This window comes from Hyperolius riggenbachi, chromosome 12 (assembly GCF_040937935.1).
Source record: "Hyperolius riggenbachi isolate aHypRig1 chromosome 12, aHypRig1.pri, whole genome shotgun sequence".
In the NCBI taxonomy this organism is placed as follows: domain Eukaryota; kingdom Metazoa; phylum Chordata; class Amphibia; order Anura; family Hyperoliidae; genus Hyperolius; species Hyperolius riggenbachi.
In genome coordinates, this window is record NC_090657.1 from 212,738,076 (window position 1) to 212,763,594 (window position 25,519).

General features: G+C 47.2%; 1 protein-coding gene and 1 long non-coding RNA gene across 12 annotated transcripts in view; one reads left to right on the forward strand and one right to left on the reverse strand.

The window, feature by feature from the left end:
- The window catches only part of LOC137541819 (uncharacterized), a 743,120-nt gene that overhangs the window by 672,515 nt on the left and 45,086 nt on the right, over nt 1–25,519 (forward strand). The window lies entirely within an intron of this gene.
- Nucleotides 4,006–25,519, reverse strand: part of CEP131 (centrosomal protein 131) — a 165,009-nt gene continuing 143,495 nt past the window's right edge. For all 10 annotated transcript variants that reach the window (XM_068263336.1, XM_068263332.1, XM_068263331.1 and 7 more), the window contains 2 exons: nt 21,057–21,117; nt 4,006–4,358 (listed from right to left, as the gene is read on the reverse strand). In XM_068263336.1, coding sequence (XP_068119437.1) covers nt 4,287–4,358; nt 21,057–21,117 — 133 coding nt within the window. In that variant the 3' untranslated portion in view covers nt 4,006–4,286. The remainder of the gene's footprint in view (nt 4,359–21,056; nt 21,118–25,519) is intronic.

The window sequence follows — 25,519 nt, forward strand, 5'->3', positions numbered from 1 at the left end:
GGCGGTTAGAGGGGAAAATAGATGCAATCAATGCACTGGGGAGGTGATCGGAAGGGGGTCTGAGGGGGATCTGAGGGTTTGGCCGAGTGATCAGGAGCCCACACGGGGCAAATTAGGGCCTGATCTGATGGGTAGGTGTGCTAGGGGGTGACAGGAGGTGATTGATGGGTGTCTCAAGGTGTGATTAGAGGGGGGAAATAGATGCAAGCAATGCACTGGCGAGGTGATCAGGGCTGGGGTCTGAGGGCGTTCTGAGGTGTGGGCGGGTGATTGGGTGCCCTAGGGGCAGATTAGGGTCTAATCTGATGGGTAACAGTGACAGGTGGTGATAGGGGGTGATTGATGGGTGATTAGTGGGTGTTTAGAGGAGAGAAGAGATATAAACACTGCACTTGGGAGGTGATCTGATGTCGGATCTGCGGGCGATCTATTGGTGTGGGTGGGTGATCAGATTGCCCGCAAGGGGCAGGTTAGGGGCTGATTGATGGGTGGCAGTGACAGGGGGTGATTGACGGGTGATTGACAGGTGATCAGGGGGGATAGATGCATACAGTACATGGGGGGGGGATCTGGGGAGAATCTGAGGGGTGGGGGGGTGATCAGGAGGGAGTAGGGGGCAGATTAGGGACTAAAAAAAATATAGCGTTGACAGATAGTGACAGGGAGTGATTGATGGGTGATTAGGGGGGTGATTGGGTGCAAACAGTGGTCTGGGGGGTGGGCAGGGGGGGGGGGGGGGGGTCTGAGGGGTGCTGTGGGCGATCAGGGGGCAGGGGGGGGGGGGAATCAGAGTGCTTGGGTGCAGACTAGGGTGGCTGCAGCCTGCCCTGGTGGTCCCTCGGACACTGGGACCACCAGGGCAGGAGGCAGCCAGTATAATAGGCTTTGTATACATTACAACGCCTATTATACACTTTCCGTGCGGCGATCGGGCAGCTAGTAACCCGCCGGCGCTTCCGAATGGCCGGCGGGTTACAGCGAGCGGTGGGCGGAGCCAGTCCCCGGCGGCTGATCGCGTCACAAATGACGCGATCGCCGCATAGCCACTCCCGCAGCCGCCCCCGCCGATGGGCGTATTGCGGTCGTTTGGGCCCGGACTTTGCCGCCGCCCATCGGCTGGGGGCGGTCCTTAAGTGGTTAAAAGACATCTGAGATGAAAATAAACTGTTGAGAAAAACAATTGTATCTATCCTTCTCTTAAAAATTACTTTTTTTTTTTTTTTTTTTTAGATATCCCACAGTTTTATTACTGTCACAGTTTTTACTGTCACATTTGTCTCTGCTCAATGATACCTTCATAGATTTGAGCTCTGGCACAAGTCAATGAACTATTGACACTTTATCTCTTTCCTGCTCTCAGAAGCTATTTACTGACAGGGAAGTGTTTTATGGCTGCAATGCCTTATCAGTGAGGGTTATGCTATAGTCTGACCCAGTCCAACCCAGACAAACTCAAGAAAGTGCTATAGAAAACTTCTGCCCAAAGTCCCAAAAAATTGTAATAAACCATATTGTAACCTATTCCCTTTTCCTAATCTCGAGTTGGTGTTTGGAGCACTTTCCATTCTAGTGATGTAGCAATAGACATTGCATTGTATATTATTTTTTTTTCCTTTAGCTGTTGGGACATTGTCTCCTGCTGCTGATAACAATAGCGACTAAACACAATGCCGCTTTTATTGTGATGTGCAGGTCAAAGTGACACAATATTTCACTGGCTCAGTACAGATCGCGTAGTTATCCGCCAGGCCACATGATGGGCAGGTATGAATACTTGGCTCAAGTGATCGGTGGCACTGCAATTATTAGCTTACAGCTCTTAGTTTCCTGATTCGCAGGTCACAAATAGCATTAGGGCACGCCAGATGATTTCTAGATGGTTAAAAGTATCCATGTGTTACTCAATTTCAGGCATCGACATCTGGCCAATTCAATCGTAAAGATCAAATCTGGCAGATAGGATGCCGTAACATGGCCACATAATCGATTGTTCTGATGGATTTGACTGAAATCTGTCAAAAGGATCGATTGGGCATGCTGGAAAATCTGACGTAAGGGTTTAATCGAGTACACAACAGAAACAAGGTTTGATTTCCTGATTAGCAACAGACCCCTGACCGGTCTCTGACCCCACCCCCCCCCACCCCCATGTGCAGCTCCCCTGGTGTCACTGACCTCATTACATGCACTGGTGTCATGTGGTACAGGCGGCAGAGGTGAAAACTCATGTTGGTGTGACAGGTAAGCCCACCACACTCACCCGGGCCTGCGGGGGAACATCTACACTTGGGTGGGTGGCCTGACAGAGGGTGGTGGTGCTAGGGAGATTTCTGATAGACTTCCAATGGATTTCATCATGAAATCTGTCTGCAGCATGTAGCCAGGCAATATACTGTATCCCTTCCTGTCGCTATTGATACAGCAATAACATTTTATTACTTATGCCACCACAGTGATACATAGAAATATTGTTTATTTCAGGACAATCTAGGCTTTTTTGGGGGTCATTTTTTTTTTACTACGAATTGTTTAACTTTACACCTAATTTTCCCCCATAAAATGCCTGTAAAACACAAAAAATACATTTTTTTTTCATGTTTCACCATCCCTAATTTACACATACCACAAGGCACAGTTAAAACATCTTAAAAAATACATTACTTGGCTCGTCATAGTTAAAACTATTCCCTACCTTCCATATTTCATCACTAGTCAGGCATGTAGCGTGACATCATCGCCAACCTGTGCAGCTGTAGCGACTGCATGCGATCACAGCTTTAAAGGAGTTATCAGGTGAAAATAAAGAAAATAATTGCTACTTACCCGGGGCTTCCTCCAGCCCCAATCTTCCAGCATGTCCCTCGCCGCAGCTCTGTCCCGGTCCCTGACGATGAAGTCACCTGTACTGCGCCTGCGCGAGTGGCGCTGTCAATCACCGCCACGTGGGCCAGAGTGGACTGCATGCGCAGTACAGGCCAACCTGGAGTGTGTCACACGGCTGTCCCCAGTACGGGTAAATAGACGGCGGTTTCGCCGACTAACCGTCTCCCTAGCGGCGATCACCGGAGACTGAAGGCGGAGCTCCGCTCTGCCCACCTAGCAGAAGATGCGCATGCAGCCTGTACGCAATCTCCTGCAAAGCAGAGCCCCCGGACTTTACGCCGATCGGCGTTAGGCGGTCCTGGCAGCCACGCCCATCGGCGTGACACGGTCGGCAAGTAGTTAAAGCCAATTATAGTGAACACAAGGGGTTTATAAGGTAGGGGTTAACAATTAAAGGACCTCTGTCATGAAAATCTTAATATTTAAAATACATGAAAAAAACATACACAAATACATAACATACACAAATAAGAAGTACATTTCTTCCAGAGCCATGAATTACTTTTCTCCTATGTTGCTGTCACTTACAGTAAGTTGTAGAAATCTGACATTACCAACAGGTTTTGGGCTAGCCCATCTTCTCATGGGGGGTTCTCAGAACTTAGTGAATGGCAGTTGCTCCATCCAACTGCCAAAAACGTGTGCAGCAAGGAGGGAGGCTGGCCAGCATCTTTATAAAGACATTCCCTGGAAAAGCTTTATACAAAGAATAAAGGCCATGCTGAGAATCCCCCATGAAGAGATGAACTAACCCAAAATCTGTTGGTAGTGTTGGATTTCTACTACCTGCTGTAAGTGACAGCAACATAGGAGGAAAGTAATTTATGGCTCATTTTACTCTGGGAGAAACGTTCTTCTTATTTGTAAGCATTTTAAATTTTAAGATTTTCACTACAATTCCTGTTTATCTTCAGTATAGGGGAGAGAAACAAAGTTTTAATTTATTTTTATACTTTATGGCTGATTTATGGCAGCAATCACTCACTATTGGGTAGGTGCGCGATCGCGCGCGGCGGCGTCTTCTAGTGCTGGACGTGATTATCAGGAATCGTTAGAGTAGAAGATTTGGATGTAATACTCACAACACGGAACCTAAACTGGTTACAATAAAATACAAGAGGCTGTACAAAAAAAAATATTTTATAGTTAAAAGACAAAAGAGGCACAGACAACGTGTGTGAGGAGTGAACGTGACCAATGAGATGCTAACCCATCCTGCTTGCATGCAAATTGTATGCTCCTTGGAATCTGGCCAATTCCAAGCTGCATATCATTTGCATGCAAGCTGCAACTATTAGCATCTGATTGGTCAGTAAGAAGGTGGGTGGGGATCCTGCAGTGGTGTCATGGGAGGCTGTACATAGCCACAGTGGGGGAGGGGCATGGGAGGCAGAGTCTCTTCATTATTTCGATAGCAGCTGATTGCGTTGTTGTTCCAGCAGAGCCTCTAAGTGATCCGCCCGCTTCACCGCCGCCTGCAGGGGGTAAGCAGAGAGAGCAGAGATGTGATTGGACGGAATTCCTCCATTTACAATCCAATCAGTTCCAAAACAGACAAAGTTCTGGTGTACATTTTAATTATAGGCAATTCATGCAACTTTTTCAACTAAATTATGAATAACATTTTTGCAAAAAGATAAAAATAAAATGGTGCAGTGACGCATCACAGTGAACGTAGCCTGAACCAGCCCCTGAGGTGTAAATCCGCAGGCAGCTGTAGGTTGCCATGGAGCTATGAGATGGTACACAAGTAATAGAACCTCCATCCAGTTTTATTGCTGTCCGATTTCCTCTTATGCCCTCTGGTGACTCCGCCCACAGGAAGTAAAGTGAATGCTCAGACGCAGAGCACCATTTAACCTTTGTTTAGCGCACCTGGCATTGCTTTCAGTGCTGTGGAGTCGGTACAAAAATCATCCAACTCCTCAGTTTCTATTTACATTAACTTCTTGAATGTGCATATTACAATCTTGTTTATTGTAAGTACCGTATTTTTCGGACTATAAGACGCTCCTGACCATAAGACGCATCTAGGTTTAGAGGACAAAACCGGGGGAAAAAAAAATGCATATATACTAAACTTGGTGCATCCATGGTAAAGGGGCATCTTGTGGATTATGCCCCCTTTGCACCTCATGCCCCCTTGTACCTCGTGTCTCCCTGTGTCCTACTCTGTACCTCTTTGTGTCCTCCTCTACATGGGCCCACTACAGGAAGTCTCCGACAGTGCGGCGTATTGGAGGTTCCTATTGGCAGATGTTCACAAGTCAGGAACTCCCGGCATTTGGAGTATAAGACACAGTGACTTTTTCTCCCCGCTTTTGGGGGAGAAAAAGTGAGTCTTATAGTCCAAAAAATACAGTATGTAGCATAAAAGGCATCTAATCACTGTTAAAGCTTAGGAATTGTAAAGCTATATTAAGATGGTATCTGCTTTTGGGAACAAAGAGCTCCTGGCCAGGAAGCTGACACTTCAATCATGTCAGCCATCCTAGCCTGTCATTGTCAATGTAAATGCCCAGTATGTTGTCTGCCCTGCCACCTTGCAGAAAAAGGCCTTAACATTGTCTATATTGGCTATATAGAAGGCCAGGGTCATTTTCTTCAAGGGGGCAGATCTGTGCAGCTGATACAGGGTTAAACAGACACTGTGTTGGGATACTGTAACTTTTAAAGGACAAATGAGGTAAGCAAGGAAATGTATCTTTACTTATCTGGGGCTTCTTCCAGCCTCTGGCAGTCTTCTTGGTCCCTCACTGCAGCTTCAGTGCTCCCTGCTGTCCCACTGCCCATTCGTAAGACGCCCTCTCGCAAACGCGCCCTCAAAACCAGGTGCAACTGTGTCTGCACATACTGCTGTACAGGTGCAGTACACGGCCGGTGGGTAGCACGGTGGTGTAGCGGTTAGCGCTCTCGCCTTGCAGCGCTGAATCTGCAAGGAGTTTGTATGTTCTCCCCGTTTCTGTGTGGGTTTCCTCCGGGCACTCAGATTTCCTCCCACACTCCAAAAACATACAGATAAGTTAATTGGCTTCCCCCTAAATTGGCCCTAGACTACAATACATACACTACACGATGCATACATAGACTTATGACTACGGTAGGGATTAGATTATGTGCTCCTTTGAGGGACAGTTAGGGACAAGGATATATATATTGTACAGCGCTGTGTGAGATGTCGGCGCTATATAAACCCTAAATAATGGGTGTGTTCACAAGTAGGCACTCGCCTGCGCATGTGCCGCAGTGTCGGCGGGACAGTGTGCAGCACCGGAGCTACAACAGGGGACCCAGAAGACCTGTAGGGGCCGGAAGAAGCCCCAGGTAAGTAAAGATAGATTTCCCTACTTACCTCATTTATCCTTTAAGCATTAGTGTACCTCTGTTTTTGTTTTATGTACACCAGAGATGCATTTTAAGTAAACTTAACATCTACTCTACAGCAATATCTTAAAGCAAACAAAGATTACTATTTTTACCTGTTGGTTCGCTTCAGTAGGCTCACTAGATGTAAAGCGCTGCATCCCTGCTGCAAAACGAGCGTTTTAGACCCCCAAATCCCGGTGCAACCATCCACTACCAACTTGGTCGTGGATTCCGCTGCCCTGAGAGGCAGAGCTTTCTGCTGTAGCTCTGCCTCTCCTGCTGTCAATTGCCGTCTCTCTCTGTGAAGGAAGAGTAAGAGGGGCAGTTAGAGGCAGCGATCCACATCAGGAGAGGCAGAGCTGCAGCTGAAAGCTCTGCCCCTTCCAGGAAGTGCCGGCCGGTTTGCCCCCCGGGGATTTGGGGGGGGTCTAAAGCCCTCGTTTTGCGGCGGGGATGCGGCGCTTTATATCTAGTGAGAGTACTGAAGCGAATTACAAGGTAACAATAGCATATTTTATTTGCTTCAGTCTCTCTTTAAATAGCAATTCAAAATAGAGTATGTGCAGCGAAGAACAAACCACATCCATCTGGCTCTAGCCAGGGGTGTCAAACTCATCACTTAAGGACAAAGAAGGGTGAAGGGGCCCCAAAATAAATGTCTCTCAGAGTATACTTAATGAAGACAAATAAATACATGAGGTATCTTACCTCTCCAGATGAACCAAGCCAGAAAAACAAGTGTTTAAATCTATTTTTGTCTTTATATTGTATACTCTGAGAAATATTTATTATTGGGTGTCTCCACCCTTCTTTATTGCCCACTACACATCCTTCAGGTGTCCTTCCCACTAGTGTGGTGCCATTCACAGGCAGTAAGGACCCCAGGCGAGCGACCACCCCGTTACAGCAGAACCTGGAGTACCAAGTGGGGATGGCGGTTTCCCTCGAGGCGATATATGGTGGTTGCAGGTTCTGCACCCCACCTTTGTGAGTATAACTACTCTTGTAATACTGAGCTATAATAATACTGAGCTATATTTACCCTATGATACTGCACCATTTGGTTCCTGTTCTTGTCTTTGTCACAAGGCTACCCCCACAGTAACCATCCCTACTACTATCAATCACTTAAAGAGAACCAGAGAGGAATAAAATAAGGTATTTATACATACCTGGGGCTTCCTCTAGCACAGGGGTCGGCAACCCGCGGCTCCGGAGCCGCATGCGGCTCTTTTTCTCCTTCGCCGCGGCTCCTAGGCGGCTCCGGTGTCAGTGGCCGACTGGCTGCGGGGCGCATGTGACGTGTGCTGTAGTTGCTGGCCGGCAGCCTATCAGAGAGGCCGCCGGACCAGTGCCGTGCAGGGCTTCGGGCGGCCATTTTCCCGTAGCCCTGCAGGCAGGACGTGACGTAGGTAGAGCATCGTAGGAGTTGCGCGCCACTAGGTCGGGACCGGAGGTCGTGACAGGAGGACATCGTGACAGGAGGTCTTCTGACGAGGTGAGTAAATGTTTTTTTTTTTTTTTTCAGATCTGCTTGGATTGTGCATATGGGGGTCATATCTGCGAACTATCTGTGCATATGGGGGTCATATCTGCGAACTATCTGTGCATATGGGGGTCATATCTGCGAACTATCTGTGCATATGGGGGTCATATCTGCTAACGATCAGTGCATATGGGGGTCATATCTGCTAACTATCTGTGCATATGGGGGTCATATCTGCTAACGATCAGTGCATATGGGGGTCATATCTGCTAACGATCAGTGCATATGGGGGTCATATCTGCTAACGATCAGTGCATATGGGGGTCATATCTGCTAACGATCAGTGCATATGGGGGTCATATCTGCTGAAGGATTGTGCTTATGGGGGTCATATCTGCTAACTATCTGTGCATATGGGGGTCATATCTGCTAACGATCTGTGCATATGGGGGTCATATCTGCTAACTATCTGTGCATATGGGGGTCATATCTGCTAACGATCAGTGCATATGGGGGTCATATCTGCTAACGATCAGTGCATATGGGGGTCATATCTGCTGAAGGATTGTGCTTATGGGGGTCATATCTGCTAACGATCAGTGCATATGGGGGTCATATCTGCTAACGATCAGTGCATATGGGGGTCATATCTGCTAACTATCTGTGCATATGGGGGTCATATCTGCTAACTATCTGTGCATATGGGGGTCATATCTGCTAACTATCTGTGCATATGGGGGTCATATCTGCTAACGATCTGTGCATATGGGGGTCATATCTGCTGAAGGATTGTGCTTATGGGGGTCATATCTGCTAACGATCAGTGCATATGGGGGTCATATCTGCTAACGATCAGTGCATATGGGGGTCATATCTGCTAACTATCTGTGCATATGGGGGTCATATCTGCTAACTATCTGTGCATATGGGGGTCATATCTGCTAACTATCTGTGCATATGGGGGTCATATCTGCTAACGATCTGTGCATATGGGGGTCATATCTGCTAACTATCTGTGCATATGGGGGTCATATCTGCTAACGATCAGTGCATATGGGGGTCATATCTGCTAACGATTTGTGCATATGGGGGTCATATCTGCTGAAGGATTGTGCTTATGGGGGTCATATCTGCTGAAGGATTGTGCTTATGGGGGTCATATCTGCTAACGATCTGTGCATATGGGGGTCATATCTGCTAACTATCTGTGCATATGGGGGTCATATCTGCTAACGATCAGTGCATATGGGGGTCATATCTGCTAACGATCAGTGCATATGGGGGTCATATCTGCTAACTATCTGTGCATATGGGGGTCATATCTGCTAACGATCAGTGCATATGGGGGTCATATCTGCTAACGATCAGTGCATATGAGGGTCATATCTGCTAACTATCTGTGCATATGGGGGTCATATCTGCTAACGATCAGTGCATATGGGGGTCATATCTGCTAACGATCAGTGCATATGAGGGTCATATCTGCTAACTATCAGTGCATATGGGGGTCATATCTGCTAACTATCTGTGCATATGGGGGTCATATCTGCTAACGATCAGTGCATATGGGGGTCATATCTGCTAACGATTTGTGCATATGGGGGTCATATCTGCTGAAGGATTGTGCTTATGGGGGTCATATCTGCTAACGATCAGTGCATATGGGGGTCATATCTGCTAACGATCAGTGCATATGGGGGTCATATCTGCTAACTATCTGTGCATATGGGGGTCATATCTGCTAACGATCAGTGCATATGGGGGTCATATCTGCTAGCTATCTGTGCATATGGGGGTCATATCTGCTAACGATCAGTGCATATGGGGGTCATATCTGCTAACGATCAGTGCATATGGGGGTCATATCTGCTGAAGGATTGTGCTTATGGGGGTCATATCTGCTAACGATCAGTGCATATGGGGGTCATATCTGCTAACGATCAGTGCATATGGGGGTCATATCTGCTAACTATCTGTGCATATGGGGGTCATATCTGCTAACTATCTGTGCATATGGGGGTCATATCTGCTAACTATCTGTGCATATGGGGGTCATATCTGCTAACGATCTGTGCATATGGGGGTCATATCTGCTGAAGGATTGTGCTTATGGGGGTCATATCTGCTAACGATCAGTGCATATGGGGGTCATATCTGCTAACGATCAGTGCATATGGGGGTCATATCTGCTAACTATCTGTGCATATGGGGGTCATATCTGCTAACTATCTGTGCATATGGGGGTCATATCTGCTAACTATCTGTGCATATGGGGGTCATATCTGCTAACGATCTGTGCATATGGGGGTCATATCTGCTAACTATCTGTGCATATGGGGGTCATATCTGCTAACGATCAGTGCATATGGGGGTCATATCTGCTAACGATTTGTGCATATGGGGGTCATATCTGCTGAAGGATTGTGCTTATGGGGGTCATATCTGCTAACGATCAGTGCATATGGGGGTCATATCTGCTAACGATCAGTGCATATGGGGGTCATATCTGCTAACTATCTGTGCATATGGGGGTCATATCTGCTAACGATCAGTGCATATGGGGGTCATATCTGCTAGCTATCTGTGCATATGGGGGTCATATCTGCTAACGATCAGTGCATATGGGGGTCATATCTGCTAACGATCAGTGCATATGGGGGTCATATCTGCTAACTATCTGTGCATATGGGGGTCATATCTGCTAACGATCAGTGCATATGGGGGTCATATCTGCTAACGATCAGTGCATATGGGGGTCATATCTGCTAACTATCTGTGCATATGGGGGTCATATCTGCTAACGATCAGTGCATATGGGGGTCATATCTGCTAACGATCAGTGCATATGAGGGTCATATCTGCTAACTATCTGTGCATATGGGGGTCATATCTGCTAACGATCAGTGCATATGGGGGTCATATCTGCTAACGATCAGTGCATATGAGGGTCATATCTGCTAACTATCAGTGCATATGGGGGTCATATCTGCTAACTATCTGTGCATATGGGGGTCATATCTGCTAACGATCAGTGCATATGGGGGTCATATCTGCTAACGATTTGTGCATATGGGGGTCATATCTGCTGAAGGATTGTGCTTATGGGGGTCATATCTGCTAACGATCAGTGCATATGGGGGTCATATCTGCTAACGATCAGTGCATATGGGGGTCATATCTGCTAACTATCTGTGCATATGGGGGTCATATCTGCTAACGATCAGTGCATATGGGGGTCATATCTGCTAGCTATCTGTGCATATGGGGGTCATATCTGCTAACGATCAGTGCATATGGGGGTCATATCTGCTAACGATCAGTGCATATGGGGGTCATATCTGCTAACTATCTGTGCATATGGGGGTCATATCTGCGAACTATCTGTGCATATGGGGGTCATATCTGCTAACGATCAGTGCATATGGGGGTCATATCTGCTAACGATCAGTGCATATGGGGGTCATATCTGCTAACGATCAGTGCATATGGGGGTCATATCTGCTAACGATCAGTGCATATGGGGGTCATATCTGCTAACGATCTGTGCATATGGGGGTCATATCTGCTAACTATCTGTGCATATGGGGGTCATATCTGCTAACTATCTGTGCATATGGGGGTCATATCTGCTAACTATCTGTGCATATGGGGGTCATATCTGCTAACGATTTGTGCATATGGGGGTCATATCTGCTAACGATTTGTGCATATGGGGGTCAATATATACAGTGTTAGATTTGTTTTGTAATGGTTTTGCGGCTCCCAGTTTTTTTCTCTTTTCGAAAACGGGTCCAAGTGGCTCTTTATGTCTTAAAGGTTGCAGACCCCTGCTCTAGCACCATAAGTCTGGATCGCTCCCACGCCGCCGTCCTCCGCTGCCTCTGTCCACCGGTACCATCATTTCGGCCAGCCGATGCAAGCGCAGTGCGCTCCCTCTGTACTGCACAGGCACATGCGTACAGAGCCGGAGGGAGCCCCTGTGCATGTGGAAGACTGGCCGCGTCCGGCGAAAGTGACGGGACCCGGTACCCGCGAAAGAGGCAGCGGAGGATGGCGGCGTGGAAGCAATCCAGGCTTATGGGGCTGGAGGAAGCCCCAGGTATGTATAACATTGTTTAATCATTTTTAGAATACATTAGGCTCTGGTTCCCTTTAAAGGGACTCCGAGCAGTGCAGAAACTATGGAAAGATGCATATCATTTTAAAGCTCTCTTTCTCCTCCTTCCAATGATATATAAACCGCCGCCCTATGCCTTTTAGTTTTCACTATTTTCGCGATTGAAATTGTCGCGGCCGCGATTCAATCGCGAAGATAGAGAAAACTAAAAGGCGTAGGGCGACGATTTAGGTGTCGCCAGAAAGAGGAGAAAGAGAGCTTTAAAATGATATCCATCAAGCCATAGTTATATTGTATTACACAGGGCGACACTTTCCCCAGTGTCAGCAGCTCCATTCAGCAAAATGGAGCAGCTGACTTTAGAAAAAAGTCGCCCTGTGTAATACAATGTAATTATGGGAAGATGGATATCATTTTAAAGCTCTCTTTCTCCTCTTTCTGGTGACACCTAAATCGTCGCCCTACGCCTTTTAGTTTTCTCTATTTTCGCGATTGAAATCGCGACCGCTGCAATTTCAATCGCGAAAATAGCGAAAACTAAAAGGCGTAGGGCGGCGGTTTATATATCATTGGAAAGAGGAGAAAGAGAGCTTTGAAATGATATGCATCTTTCCATAGTTTCTGCACTGCTCGGAGTCCCTTTAAGGGGCCAAAATCTAAAACCCCAGACTAAGTTGCAGCCCAAATTTGTCATCAGAATTTAACATTTATTGAACAGTCTCCGACTAAGTGGTGTATCTATAATGACTGGGAGGGCCCTGCTCCTCCCCCTTCTGCAGAGTAGCGCTGTGGAGCAGTTTAACATTTACCTGCTCCAGCACAGCCTCAGGTCTCCTCTGATCTCCCTGACATGTTCTATGCTGCATACCTCTGGCTCCTGAGGCATGTCACATGATCAGGAAAAGGAGGTGTGGGAGCTCAGAGCATGCAACTGCCAGGAAGAACAGAAGCAACAATGCACCAGTGGAGTAAATTAATAATACACTGCTCTGCCATGTGGGGAGAGGGAAGGCGTGCATGTGTTTTACTAGCCACCTGGGGGTTGAGGGGTTTGGATCCCAGTAGCATGCCCCATGTTCATTTTGTTAAGGAGTTATTCCTGCATCCTGGCTCAAACTGCCAATGTTTCCACCACAAACACTGCCACTGGTGTGCTCCTCTGCACAGGAAACAAACAAACACAGAACATTTATATTGCGCTTTTCTCCTGGCGGACTCAAAGCGCCAGAGCTGCAGCCACTAGGGCACGCTCTATAGGCAGTAGCAGTGTTAGGGAGACTTGCCCAAGGTCTCCTACTGAATTGGTGATGGCTTACTGAACAGGCAGAGCCGAGATTCGAACCCTGGTCTCCTGCGTCAGAGGCAGAGCCCTTAACTATTACACTTTCCATTCTTTCACTGCTTTTTAACATATCAAATTAATTGATTTCATGAGCAAAGGGAGTGCATACATTTGCATACAAAATTAGCATAAACCTGCATCAACGCAGAAATATTTGCATTTCATTGACCATCCCTACTAGTGCCACAACTACACAGCAGGCTTTATTCTTACAGCAGAGATGTTATTTATTATATCTAAATCCGTGCTGTCCAACTGGCGGCCCGCGGGCCGCATCCGGCCCGCCAGGCCACCTGTTGCGGCCCGCTCGTCTCCCTGGGATGCAGGCATGGCTTGCGCTATGGGCGCCATGCCTGCTCCCTCTTATTGTGGCCTCTCCTATGTCCTCCCGCTGCCGCTGCCTCACAGATCAGACCTCACAGATCGCGGCGACTGAGGTAAACAGAGGGCGCATGGTACCCGTACGGAGTACGTCACATGCGGAAGTGAATCATTACTCACTTCCGCATGTGACGTTCTGCCGCGCGGGTGTCATGCGCGCGCTCTGCTTGCTTCAGTCGCCGCGATCTGTGAGGTCTGATCTGTGAGGCAGCAGCGGCATCGTCAGCGGGGACACCGGAGAGGCCAGCGGGGACACCGGAGAGGCCAGCGGGGACACCGGAGAGGCCTGCGGGGACACAGAGGTAACGGGCTCGCTACTGGTGGGGGCACCTGTCACTAGCTGGGGGGGCTCCTGTCACTATCTAACTGGGGGGGCACCTGTCACTATCTAACTGGGGGGCACTTGTCACTATCTAAGTGGGGGGCACCTGTCACTATCTAAGTGGGGGGCACCTGTCACTATCTAGCTAGGGGGGGCACCTGTCACTATCTAGCTGGGGTGGCACCTGTCACTATTTAAGTGGGGGGCACCTGTCACTAGCTGGGGGGGCTCCTGTCACTATCTAACTGGGGGGGGGGGCTCCTGTCACTATCTAACTGGGGGGGGGGCTCCTGTCACTATCTAACTGGGGGGCTCCTGTCACTAACTGGGGGGGGGGGGCACCTGTCACTATCTAACTGGGGGGGGGGGGGGGCACCTGTCACTATCTAACGGGGGGGGGCACCTGTCACTATCAAACTAGGGGGGCACCTGTCACTATCTAGCTGGGGGGGTGCTCCTGTCACTATCTAACCTGGGGGGGGGGGGGGCACCTGTCACTACCTCAACTGGGGGGACACCTGTCACCTGGCATTTCAGCCCACACATCATCCCCAATCCGGCCCAAAACACTATTGCCAGGCACAGCAGCCGGTAGAGGAGAATTTAGAAGCCAGGTGAGAGGTGTCTACCATATTAAAGGGGCATTCTGCTTATTTATGTGAAATGCTGTCTATTTATGTGCCTCATGACTGCTGAATTTGTCGTGTTGGGGGCCTCATGATTGCTGAATTTGTCTTGTTGGGGGCCTCATGATTTGTTGGGGGCATCGCGATTGCTGAATTTGTCTTGTTGGGGGCCTCAAGATTGCTGAATGTGTCTTGTTGGGGGCCTCATGATTTTTTGGGAGCCTCATGATTGCTGAATTTGTCTTGTTGGGGGCCTCATGATTTGTTGGGGGCCTCATGATTGCTGAATTTGTCTTGTTGGGGGTCACATGATTGCAAACTGTGAGACTATGGAAAAGCTGAATAGTCATCATGAGACAATAGCATTAAACCTACTTTTTTAGCTTTTTAAAACGGAAAATAAAACTGGGAGGTTCTAAAAAAAAACACCACATTTTTCAGGAGTAGGATGGATGAAATTGTTTATCTTCACAGTTTATTTTTAACTTGGATTTTCCATAATGTTCATGTATGAGTTAAAACGTTTGTATGTAGTTTAAATTGCTGTTGCCACTTTGCGATAGATAAGTGACTTTTGGGTTGCAGTTTGGGCACTCGGCCTCCAAAAGGTTCCCCACCACTGTCCTAATCTAATGTCCCACATTGCTTAATTCATGTAAATTTGTCTCCGCCCGTGGCCACACCCGCATTCTGGTCCATGGCCACACCCATTCTTCGGCGCGGCGCGCTAAGCGCGCCGCTCAATGGAACCCTCGTCTTTTCCACATAACTTCACCATTATTTTAAATTGCATTTTGTGAAAAGTGCTGCCAATCTAATTATCCTTTAATTGCATTTTTTCCGGGGAAGGGGGGGGGGGGGGGGGGGGGGGGGGGGATGGTCTGCGGCTCTAGCAAGAACCTTCGGCCCTCTACCATGGGGTCTGAAAAAAAAATGGCCCTCCATGCCCATGAAGTTGGACAGCACTGATCTAAATGATTCCTGTGGACACATCAGATATACAGATCTGATTGTGACTGTATATCTGATTATAAAAATGCAGTACAAGAGCTATTTTTTGATTGGTTTATTTCATTTTTGTGGACGAAGCACAGCTATTACAGTATACGGTACATGTTATTTATAGTGACTATTATCTGAGAAGTGTGGTTTGCCTTCTTAAAACAAAGCTGAATTGTTGCAAATTCCTTCTAAGTGAACTTCTGTGCTTACCCACAATGCATCGCTACTGAATTCGCAAATAATCTCTTTATGGCCCTGAAGCCAGGCTCGCATCCAGAACCGCTGGTGTATAGCAAGCCTATAGCTTATACATGTTACAGAGCCACAACAGCACCACATGTAGACAGCCTGTTTCGGGTTTGTGTTCCTCATCAGTACATGGCAGGGATTGATATGGCTGTATGGGATAGGGGCTTGGACCAGTACAACAGAGTAACCAAGCAGCTCGGAGTGACCCAAACCACTAAGACAGTATAGGGGACTAAAAGAGACTGAAAAGCCCTCCTACTAAAAAGCAGTGCTTAAAGTGATCCTTAAGTCTCGAAAAAAATGAGATTTACTCACCTGGGACTTCCCTCAGCCCCCTGCAGCCGATCGGTGCCCTCGAAGCCCCGCTCAGATGCTCCTGCACCCGCCGGCGAACACTTCCGGTTTGGCCATCACCGGCCGACATGCATGGGAACGCGAGTGATTCTCCGCATTCCCAGTCAGAATATCGCCCCCTATGCTGCTATTGCGCGCTGAAAACTTGTCGCGCAAATTTTTTTTTCACACGAAAACACGGTAAAACCGTGCTAACAGTTAGCACCGTTTTGTGAATCAAGCCCATGGGCTGCACTTAAAGAGGCACTTAAGCCTAGTAAAAAAAAAAAAAAAAAATTGTTTTACTCACCTGGGGCTTCCCTCAGGAGGCCGCAATAGCAGCATAGGGGGCGATATTTTGGCTGGGAACATAGAAGAATCACTCGCGTTCCGTTTTCTCTGTCAGAACCCGACAGGCATGGGAAGTGGTCGCTGCCGGGGACTGGAGCATCACAGAGACATGGCGAGGATACCGATCGGCTGCAGGGGGCTGAGGAAAGCCCCAGGTGAGTAAAACTTTTTTTTGTTTTACTAGGCTTAAGGTTCACTTTAAGGGACAGGAGGGGTTAATGGCTGCAATACTGTATGCAGTACAGTCATTAACCCCTCCTGAGCCCCAAGTGCAGCCATTAACTTTGTTGGGTAGACTTATACTTGAGTCAATAAAAAAACTCCAGCGTAGCCTCCTGAGCTGTATGCCCGACACCGGGCAAGAGGCCAGGTGAGTGACAGCGCACCTGGCCACTAGCGATCAGAGGGAGGAAGAAATAGACAACGATGCGGGGACACATGGGAATATGCGGAGGAAGGGGGGAGAATCACTGGGGAGGGGCGGACCCGGAGGAGTATGATAGAGCATAGAGGGAGAGACAGATAAAGAGATGCAGGGGGAGAATGACTTGGAGAGGAGGAGGGGGGTGTTTAATAGCAGTGGAGTGGGGCTATATAATGAGTCTCATATAGTTAGCTAAGCTATATGGGTCACCTCTATCTGGCTAACTTATTCTGGAGTGGAATCGGGGGGGGGGATAGGCCAGCCCATACCTCTCAAGAGGAAAGGGAAGTAGTAAGAGGGAGGGGGGGGGGAATAAGGGGGGGGGAGTTGATCGGCCATAGTTGCAGAGAGAGAGGTAAGCTAAGTACCCGCGTCACAATTTTCCCGCCGACCAACTATTTTTTTTTTTAAGCGCTGAGCGGTTGATTCCTCAATATTGAGACATGGGTACAGGCGCACAACCGCGTAACGTCACTTAGCATTGCATCGCAATAACGACTGTCACAGTGGATCGGGTCGCTAGGATCCCCGATGATTCCTGCACAAAGTATCGCGATCGATTGAAGTCTTCTCTGCTCCTGGCGTATAGCATCGTGTGTAACCACCGACAGGAAGAGGCGTCACAGGACCCGCCGGGCAGCGAATATGCAGCTTTAGGGCCCATTTCCACTAAGAAGTGATGAGAATGAGTGTCTACCTAGCCACATCGCATCTCTTCCGCTGGCGTCTGCGTCACTTCCGCATCGCCTGATGCGGAAGTGTATGGAGCAGGCGGATGCGGTCATGCAAGAACCTGCAGCATGCTGCAGATTCTCAGATTGCTCTCCACGCAATGGAAACTGTTCCAATGTCATGCATTGGTTTCAGGACACCTGCTGTGCGATGCGGCTATGCAGCCGCATCACACCGCTTCTAGTAGAACCGGCCCTTAAGGTTGGAAGAACAAAGAGAAATCGAGAGCCCGATATGGTGTAGTATTGTTAAGTTGGTTGTGGTTAAAAGCAAAATATTTAGATATACTCACAAACATGGGTTACCCATAGGCAACCACTTCAAGTGCAGGTGGGGAGTATTAGAACCTGACCCCACTCAGGTTTTTAAGATGTCGCTCTCTGTAGATAGGAAACGGGGTAGCACCCCTCCACCGAGGGTGGACTCAAGATTTCAGCAAGGCTTGGTGTACAGAGGCGCCAGAGTAGAATAAAAACGTTTAAAAACCGTCTAAAAGAGGGGGATGTTCAGGTGGACTTACCTCCCTCAAAAATATAAAACTCAATTGAGTCACAATATATCAATACAAAAATATTTTATTGAACTCCACTTAGTGCAACGCGTTTCGCAGGTGTGGTCCTGCTTCATCAGGCAAACAGGAGTATAACTCAATGGGTCTAGATGCAGAAGTTTTTTTTTTTTTTTTTTTTTTTTTTTTTTGCACTGAATTCAATACAGGAGAATTCCAAAGACAGAGCACCGCATGGTGGGTGACACAGGACAGATAATGTATAAATGCACACACAGGGGTACATTCATAGCAGCGACGGATGTGGAAGACTCAGGCCAATTCCAAATTATTTCAGCATGAAATCTCCTGAGGAATCGGCCTTTGATTGAATCTGATTAGAGAGAGATCTGTCACCTGCCCATACACCAAAGAGAGATTTGCCTCTTGGTCAAATCTGCCCATCATTATTAGACCTATGACCACCTTTACATTCGTATTAGTGCAGGTTGAGCAGCTACAGCTCAGAAAGTGAAAATAAGAGATTTAGGAGAGTAATTTTTAAATTTTAGTTTTGATTTTATTTTGCGTTTCAAGCTTTTATTATACTCAAAATGTTTACTAGACCCTTGCTTGACACATTTTGGTAAGTTACTGGAAAAAGGGTTATGAAAATTAATTGGATCACTTTTTGCACAGAAATCCAGCAGAAACTGAACGCCAGGGAGGTTAAGAGGGTTGAATATTGGAGTCGACTTATACACAAGGTTGACTTGTATTCGAGTATATACTTAGCTCTTCTGGGCATGCATGGGCCTTGCTTGTACGTGCCCACTTTGGATACACTCCTCCATAGCAGGGGGCACAGCCAGAATGAAAGGTTTTGACAAATGGATATAGAGGGACCCAGCACTGGACCGGTGGCCTGTAGAAGGCCTCTGGTCTATCTTTATTATACAGTACAAGGTGCAGCCATGCCACTCAGCAGGAAAAGCCAGCACAGCACTGCAGTGCTCAATTTGTTGTATATGTTATGGCCAGAACACGAAGTGTGGCCACTTCGCGTTCTGGCCGGCCAATGTGCGCAGCGGCCAATGTTAGAAATGTAATGTTTAAATGTATTAAAACCTGCTCAATTTCATGAAATGCAGCCGGCGGCAATGTAATAGATGAAGCCACCGGCTTTCGCACTGCCTCCTCTCCTCCTCCCCCCTCCCCCACCTCTCTCCTCTCCCTGCCTCCTATACAACATACGGAGCAGCCCCGAGAGTCGTTTGTCGCGGCAGGGGAATCCTGCCGTTCCTGCAGAGCGGGTGCTGGCAGAAGCAATGTCTGCAGCCTCCCCGCTCTGCTTCCCCTGCCACGACGAACGACTCTCCGGGACACGCCTTGTCCCCGGCTGCTCCGTATGTTGTATAGGAGGCAGGGAGAGGCGGGGGGGGGGGGGGGGGGGGGAGTAGGAGGAGAGGAGGCAGTGCGAAAGCCGGCGGCTTCATCTATTACATTGCCGCCGGCTATACTTCATGAAATTAAGCAGGTTTTAATACATGTAAACATTACATTTCTAACATTGGCCGCTGCGGCCACTTCGCACATTGGCCGGCCAGAACCCTTCTGGCCGTAACATATATAAAAAAATAAAAGTAAACAAGCTGGAAGTACTATCTGGCTTACTTTGCTGGGATGGAGATTGGAGGCTGATAATTAAAGATCGTGATCTGCCAATTACAAATGCGCAAAATGTTTTACAATTTCAGCCATACGTAATTAAACTTTGGAAATTCAATTTACTTTGTGTAATCCATTCATACTTTCATGCAGACTTTAGCCGGTAAAAGCAAAGTCCCCATACATGCTGTCATCACCAAATTAGCTACGAATAGTGGCAAGGCAAACATTTTTCAAAAAGACCTCGTCGTTTAAAAAACATTTTCTGTGCATTTTCAGAATCTATTTTCTCAAACGAATTCTTGTGCATTTTTAAAATGTATTTTCTCATAAACCACTGGGACTTTTTGAAGAATTACTTAATGACTTGTTCCCACTATTCCCCTTAACATACGTAGCAATTGTGGTGGTATGGGTGCTTTGCTATTAATTGCTAAAGTCCGTGCAAAATGATGCAAAAATTGAACATAAATGTGAAATTACAGTTCTTAACCACTTGAGGACCCTGGGCTTAACACCCCCCCCCCCCAGTGACCAGGCCATTTTCTACAGCTGCAGGGCCGTTTTTTTTTTTTTTTGGGGGGGGGGGGGTTGCCCACCAACAGAACGCTGATGGGCTCTGTGATTGCTCCCCCAAGGTTTTTTTTTTTGTAAATATTTTTGACTTTTTAAATTAATCTGCCTATTTTTATTATAATTTTGTAATACCTCTCCCCCCCCCCCCCCCCCCCCACACACACACACTTTTCACTTCAGTTGTACCTAAAGTGTACGTGAGACAAAAAGGGTACAAAAGCTTTGTACATACCTGGGGCTCTCCGTGCAGATCGCTGCCACACCGTCCTCTGGTGCAGGCGCAGTACGCCCGACTGGCTGAAGATAACCAGGCATTGACCGAAGCATCCAGGAGGAGGAGGACGGCGTGGGAGCGATCTGCACGGAGAGGGCTGGAGGAAGCCCCAAGTATGTACAAAAAGTTTGTGCTTTTGTCTCACGTTTACTGTAAGGTTGAGAAACGTCCAGCTTCCTCTGCAGGGTTTACCAAACTGTACACTGGGTGCCTCCAGGCATGCAACAACTGATGGGCTTCCTTGTTGTAAGACCCAGCAAGCTTTTCACACTGAGGACTTGGAGTTTAAAATACTAACGATTAGTAAATGATAGCTAAAGAAGGATGCAGCAACATCAGATCATAACCTTAGAACACATGCCCTGTCACAAAGCTGCCCACTAATCAGCCATTCCTGATATTGAATATTGTTAGCACGCTGTGAGCTTGGCACTGACCTCACATTGCTTGCGCAGATTATTCACGGTCTCTTCCTTCTTCACGATGGCGGACTTCACCCTGCGAGAGAGAAGATGGCAGATGTAAGGCTTGTGTGACAGATCACAATGCGAGGAGACAAATCGCAGATCACAGATGGCAGAGAGGACATCACTGTAGATTTAAAGTCATTAGAAACCTGTATTAAAAAAAAGTCCAGTCCTAAGGAGAGGAAAGGCTCTGGGTCCTAGAGTCTTCTACAGAGTCCTATAGAGTCTTCCTGCTTCTCTCCCAGTGCCCACGTTCCAGCACTGGCTCCCCTGTAGCAGTATTCAACCAATTTGGTCACATACTGCTCTCTGCCACTGCCGAGGCCTCGGAAGTCTTCGGGAACTCAAGTACTCCCAAAGATGAGCCACTCCATACTGTGCTTGCGCCCCCATGGCGGGAGACTCAAACAGAGGAGCTGTCACTGCAACAAGGGGACCGGGAGAGGAGAGGGAAGCTCTATAGGACCCACAGCCTTCCCTCTCCTTACGTATCTGTTTTTCTTCTTTTTTTTTTTACTGAATCCCAATGACTTTAAATGGATTCCTTCTTACAGCCCTCTGCCTGGATATATTTTCTTTTAACCACTTCGGGACCACAGGCTTTACTCCCCCCAGAGACCAGACCATTTTTTGTGAAATAGGCCACTGCATCTTTAAGGCCAAGCTGCAGGGCCGCACAACACAGCACACCAGTGATTTCACCCCCCACCAACAGAGCTATCTGTTGGTGGGGTCTGATCGCCCCCCAGTTGTTTGTTTTTTTACAAACATTAATGTTTTTATTTTGATTAAAATATTGTATTTTTTTCCTCTCTGTCCTCGCCCTCCCTCCCTTCACCAGCCTATGGCAGCCAATCACCTCTGTGCCTATGGAGGGGACAGCCATGTCACACGGCTGTCCCCAGTACAGTGCTGCCTGAGATCGCATTGCTGTACACCATTATTAGACGGCGTTTCGCCATCTAACCATCTCCACACGGTGATCGCCGCTGGGAGACTGAGCGCCTGCCAGGCAGGAGATGCGCACGCAGCCTGTGCTCGATCTCCTGTAAACTGCAGCCCCAGAACTTTATGCCGATCGGCGTTAGGCGGTCCTGGGGCTGCCGCTGCGGCCACGCCCATCGGCGTGACGCGGTCGTTTAGTAGGCCTGTTTCCATTAGGGGAGATTTCCCTCCTACTCGTGGATCGGGTTATGCAGCCTATTGAAATCAATAAGGCTGCTTCTGAATTCCTGTGTGAGAAAAAGCTGTAGCGATGCTTCAAAATTTCAGGCAACGCATGGCACGGCTACAGGGATTCAGATGCGTAATCACCCTGCACATATGCCGGCGTCCATCTCGGAGGCGGGCACTCGGCTCTACTGGAAACTCAGCCTTAGTTTTGAATAGTGTGAACCAAATGCACATACACAGATTCTCCAGAAGCCACTCAGCTGGCTGCAAACATCCCAGTCTCTAATTGTATATAAAGCCTAGTACACACCATACAATTTTCTATAAGATTTTCTGTAATTAGATTATTTTCTGTAAAGTACTGGTAGAGACTGGTCATGATCTCTGGTGCATTGTCTTCTGGTTATCTCTTGCTGAGTAGAATATGCCAATTATCTCTTTATAAAAAAATAAAGATTATATTCGATATCATTAGATTTAATCTGCATATTCAGTAGTGATGCATTATGGGAGACCACAGTTCCCTTAAGCTGAATTATCACAAATACCTTCTGTTTTAACCATTTAATGACACCCTAACGTATTAAAACGTCATGCTTTACCCTATTAACAGCAACATGACGTTTTAATACGTCGCGCGTTCCCGCCGCCGCTACCGCCGTATGTGCGCCGCTACCGCCGCCAATTCCGCCGGGATCCCGTGCTGAGTGATTGGGGAAGAGGACCGAACAGTCCTCTACCCAATCGCAGTGCCTGGAGTGAATGGACGTGACCGCGAACAGCGGCTACGTCCATTCACAAAAACAGGAAATTGTTTCTGTTCAATAAAGTGTAAAAAAAAAAAAGTGATCACTTCCTAAAACGAAGTGTTCACTAGCACCATCTTGTGGCCAAAAAGTATATTGCACATACAAAATACATACATATACAATTACATACACATCATTAATAAAATTACACTTACAACCCTCCCACCCAAAAAAAAAAAAAACACTTGTAAAAAAAATTCAGCTTAAAATAAATAAATAAATAGTTTTCTTATGGACTCAGCTTTTTTTAATCTATATTTTATGGGGAAAATTAATTTTAATGTATTACATTGGGGCTGGTAATTATGGCCAGAACAAAAAAAAAAAAAAAAAAAACAGAAAAATAACACCTGTATTTCAAAATAATATATTGTCGCCATACATTGTGATAGGGACATCATTTAAATGGTTTAATAATCGGGACAACTGGGTAAATAATATGTGCTTGTTTTATCCACAGGAGAATGTTTCATTTTAAAACTATAATGGCTAAAACCTGAGAAATAATGATTTTTTCTTTTTTTGATTTTTTCTCATTAAAACACATTTAGAATAAAAATATTCTTAGCAAAATGTACTACTCACAGAAAGCCTAATTGGTGTTGAAAAAAATGAGGTGTAGATCATTTTCTTGTGATAAGTAGTAATAAAGTTATTAGGGAATAAAAGGGAGGAGCACTGACAAGTGAAAATTGCTCTGGTCCGTTAGAGTAAAAACCCTTGGGGGTGAACTGGTTAAGAAGGCAAACTACACAACACATTGCTTTTTAGTAGAAGGGCTTTTCGGCCTCTTAGTCCCCTATACTCTCCCTGTGGTTTTGGGTCACCCCGAGCTGCTTGGGTATTCTAAAAACTCTTCGATTTAATTTATCATTTGTTTGCAAGTGTGCAATGTTATTCATATTTAATTTCCTATCTGGTTTTACACTTCGGGGGCCTGGATGTTTTTTTTTTTAATCCGAGGTGAGAACTCCAGCATGGTGGCGTAGTGGTTACGCCACCATGGTTATTGAAAACCTAGCATAGGTTTTGTGGGAAGGGGAATAGCCATCAGAGACTAATGCCTAGTACACACCATGCAATTTTATGTCAGATTGTCAACTGAACCGAAAATTTCCGACAATAATAATCCGATTTACGATCACTTTTACACACATTGGTCACAAAAGCGATCGGAAAATCGACCAGAAAAACGATCATAAATCATATTGAACCTGTCTGAAATAATCGATTTCACTATCAATCTGATGGAAAGTCACATGGTGTGTACCAGACATGATCGCCCCCTGGTGCCATCATTATTCCCTGACAGAGCAAGACCGCACACCTTTCTGAGTCAATGGCTTTCAAACAATTCTGACTTGCTTGCATATTTAATACAAATTGTATGCAGCTTGGAGCTCAGCCAATCAAATGGTAGACGCTTGTTCAGGCTCACTGCACTTTATTTACATAATAAAATCAATAATTTGAGTAAAGGAGGGTGGGACCAGAGTGTGTAAGCAGGAAGTGGTAGGCGTGTGCTGTGCGACATATGCTGAGCACACACAGCTGCAGCATTATCTGGCCTTTATTGCAGCCAGGCGCACACCAGATGCCACCTGTCACTCAGGCGTCTCTAGACCATGACTGATAACAGCAAACCGGCCATGTGACAACACAAGACATCTAAGAGTCAAGTTAAAAAAACAAACAAAAAAAACCCTTTTATTCCCGCACTAATCACATGAATGCCATCATCCAAAGCCTAAACCTGGACCCCAATGAGGCTTCCCACAATGTCCCCTTGTTGCATTGCCTCTCCCTCCAGCTGAAGCAGCCATGTGACCATGGCTGCCACTGCGCAGCAGCACAGAGATACTCATGCATGAGCGGCTCCAGCTTACAGCGCAGGCGCGGCCGTAGCTGCACAGTACAGCTCCGCTCGTGCGTGAAGAGGAACGCATCCCCAATCAGATCATCGACGACACCTGTGTGAGGGAAGCCTCATTAGGGATCCAGAGATTTCCTTCTTCCTGGGCAAGTATGTGATTTTGTACCGCGGGGAAGGAGAACCAACAGCATTGGTGTGTGGGAGTGCGAGAGGAAGGGGACCGACAGCATCGGTGTGTGGGGGTGCGAGAGGAAGGGGACCGACAGCATCGGTGTGTAGGAGTGCGAGAGGAAGGGGACCGATAGCATCGGTGTGTGGGAGTGCGAGAGGAAGGGGACCAACCAACAGCATCGGTGTGTGGGAGTGCGAGAGGAAGGGGACCGACAGCATCGGTGTGTAGGAGTGCGAGAGGAAGGGGACCGACAGCATCGGTGTGTAGGAGTGCGAGAGGAAGGGGACCAACAGCATCGGTGTGTAGGAGTGCGAGAGGAAGAGGACCAACAGCATCGGTGTGTGGGAGTGCGAGAGTAAGGGGACCGACAGCATCGGTGTGTAGGAGTGCGAGAGGAAGGGGACCG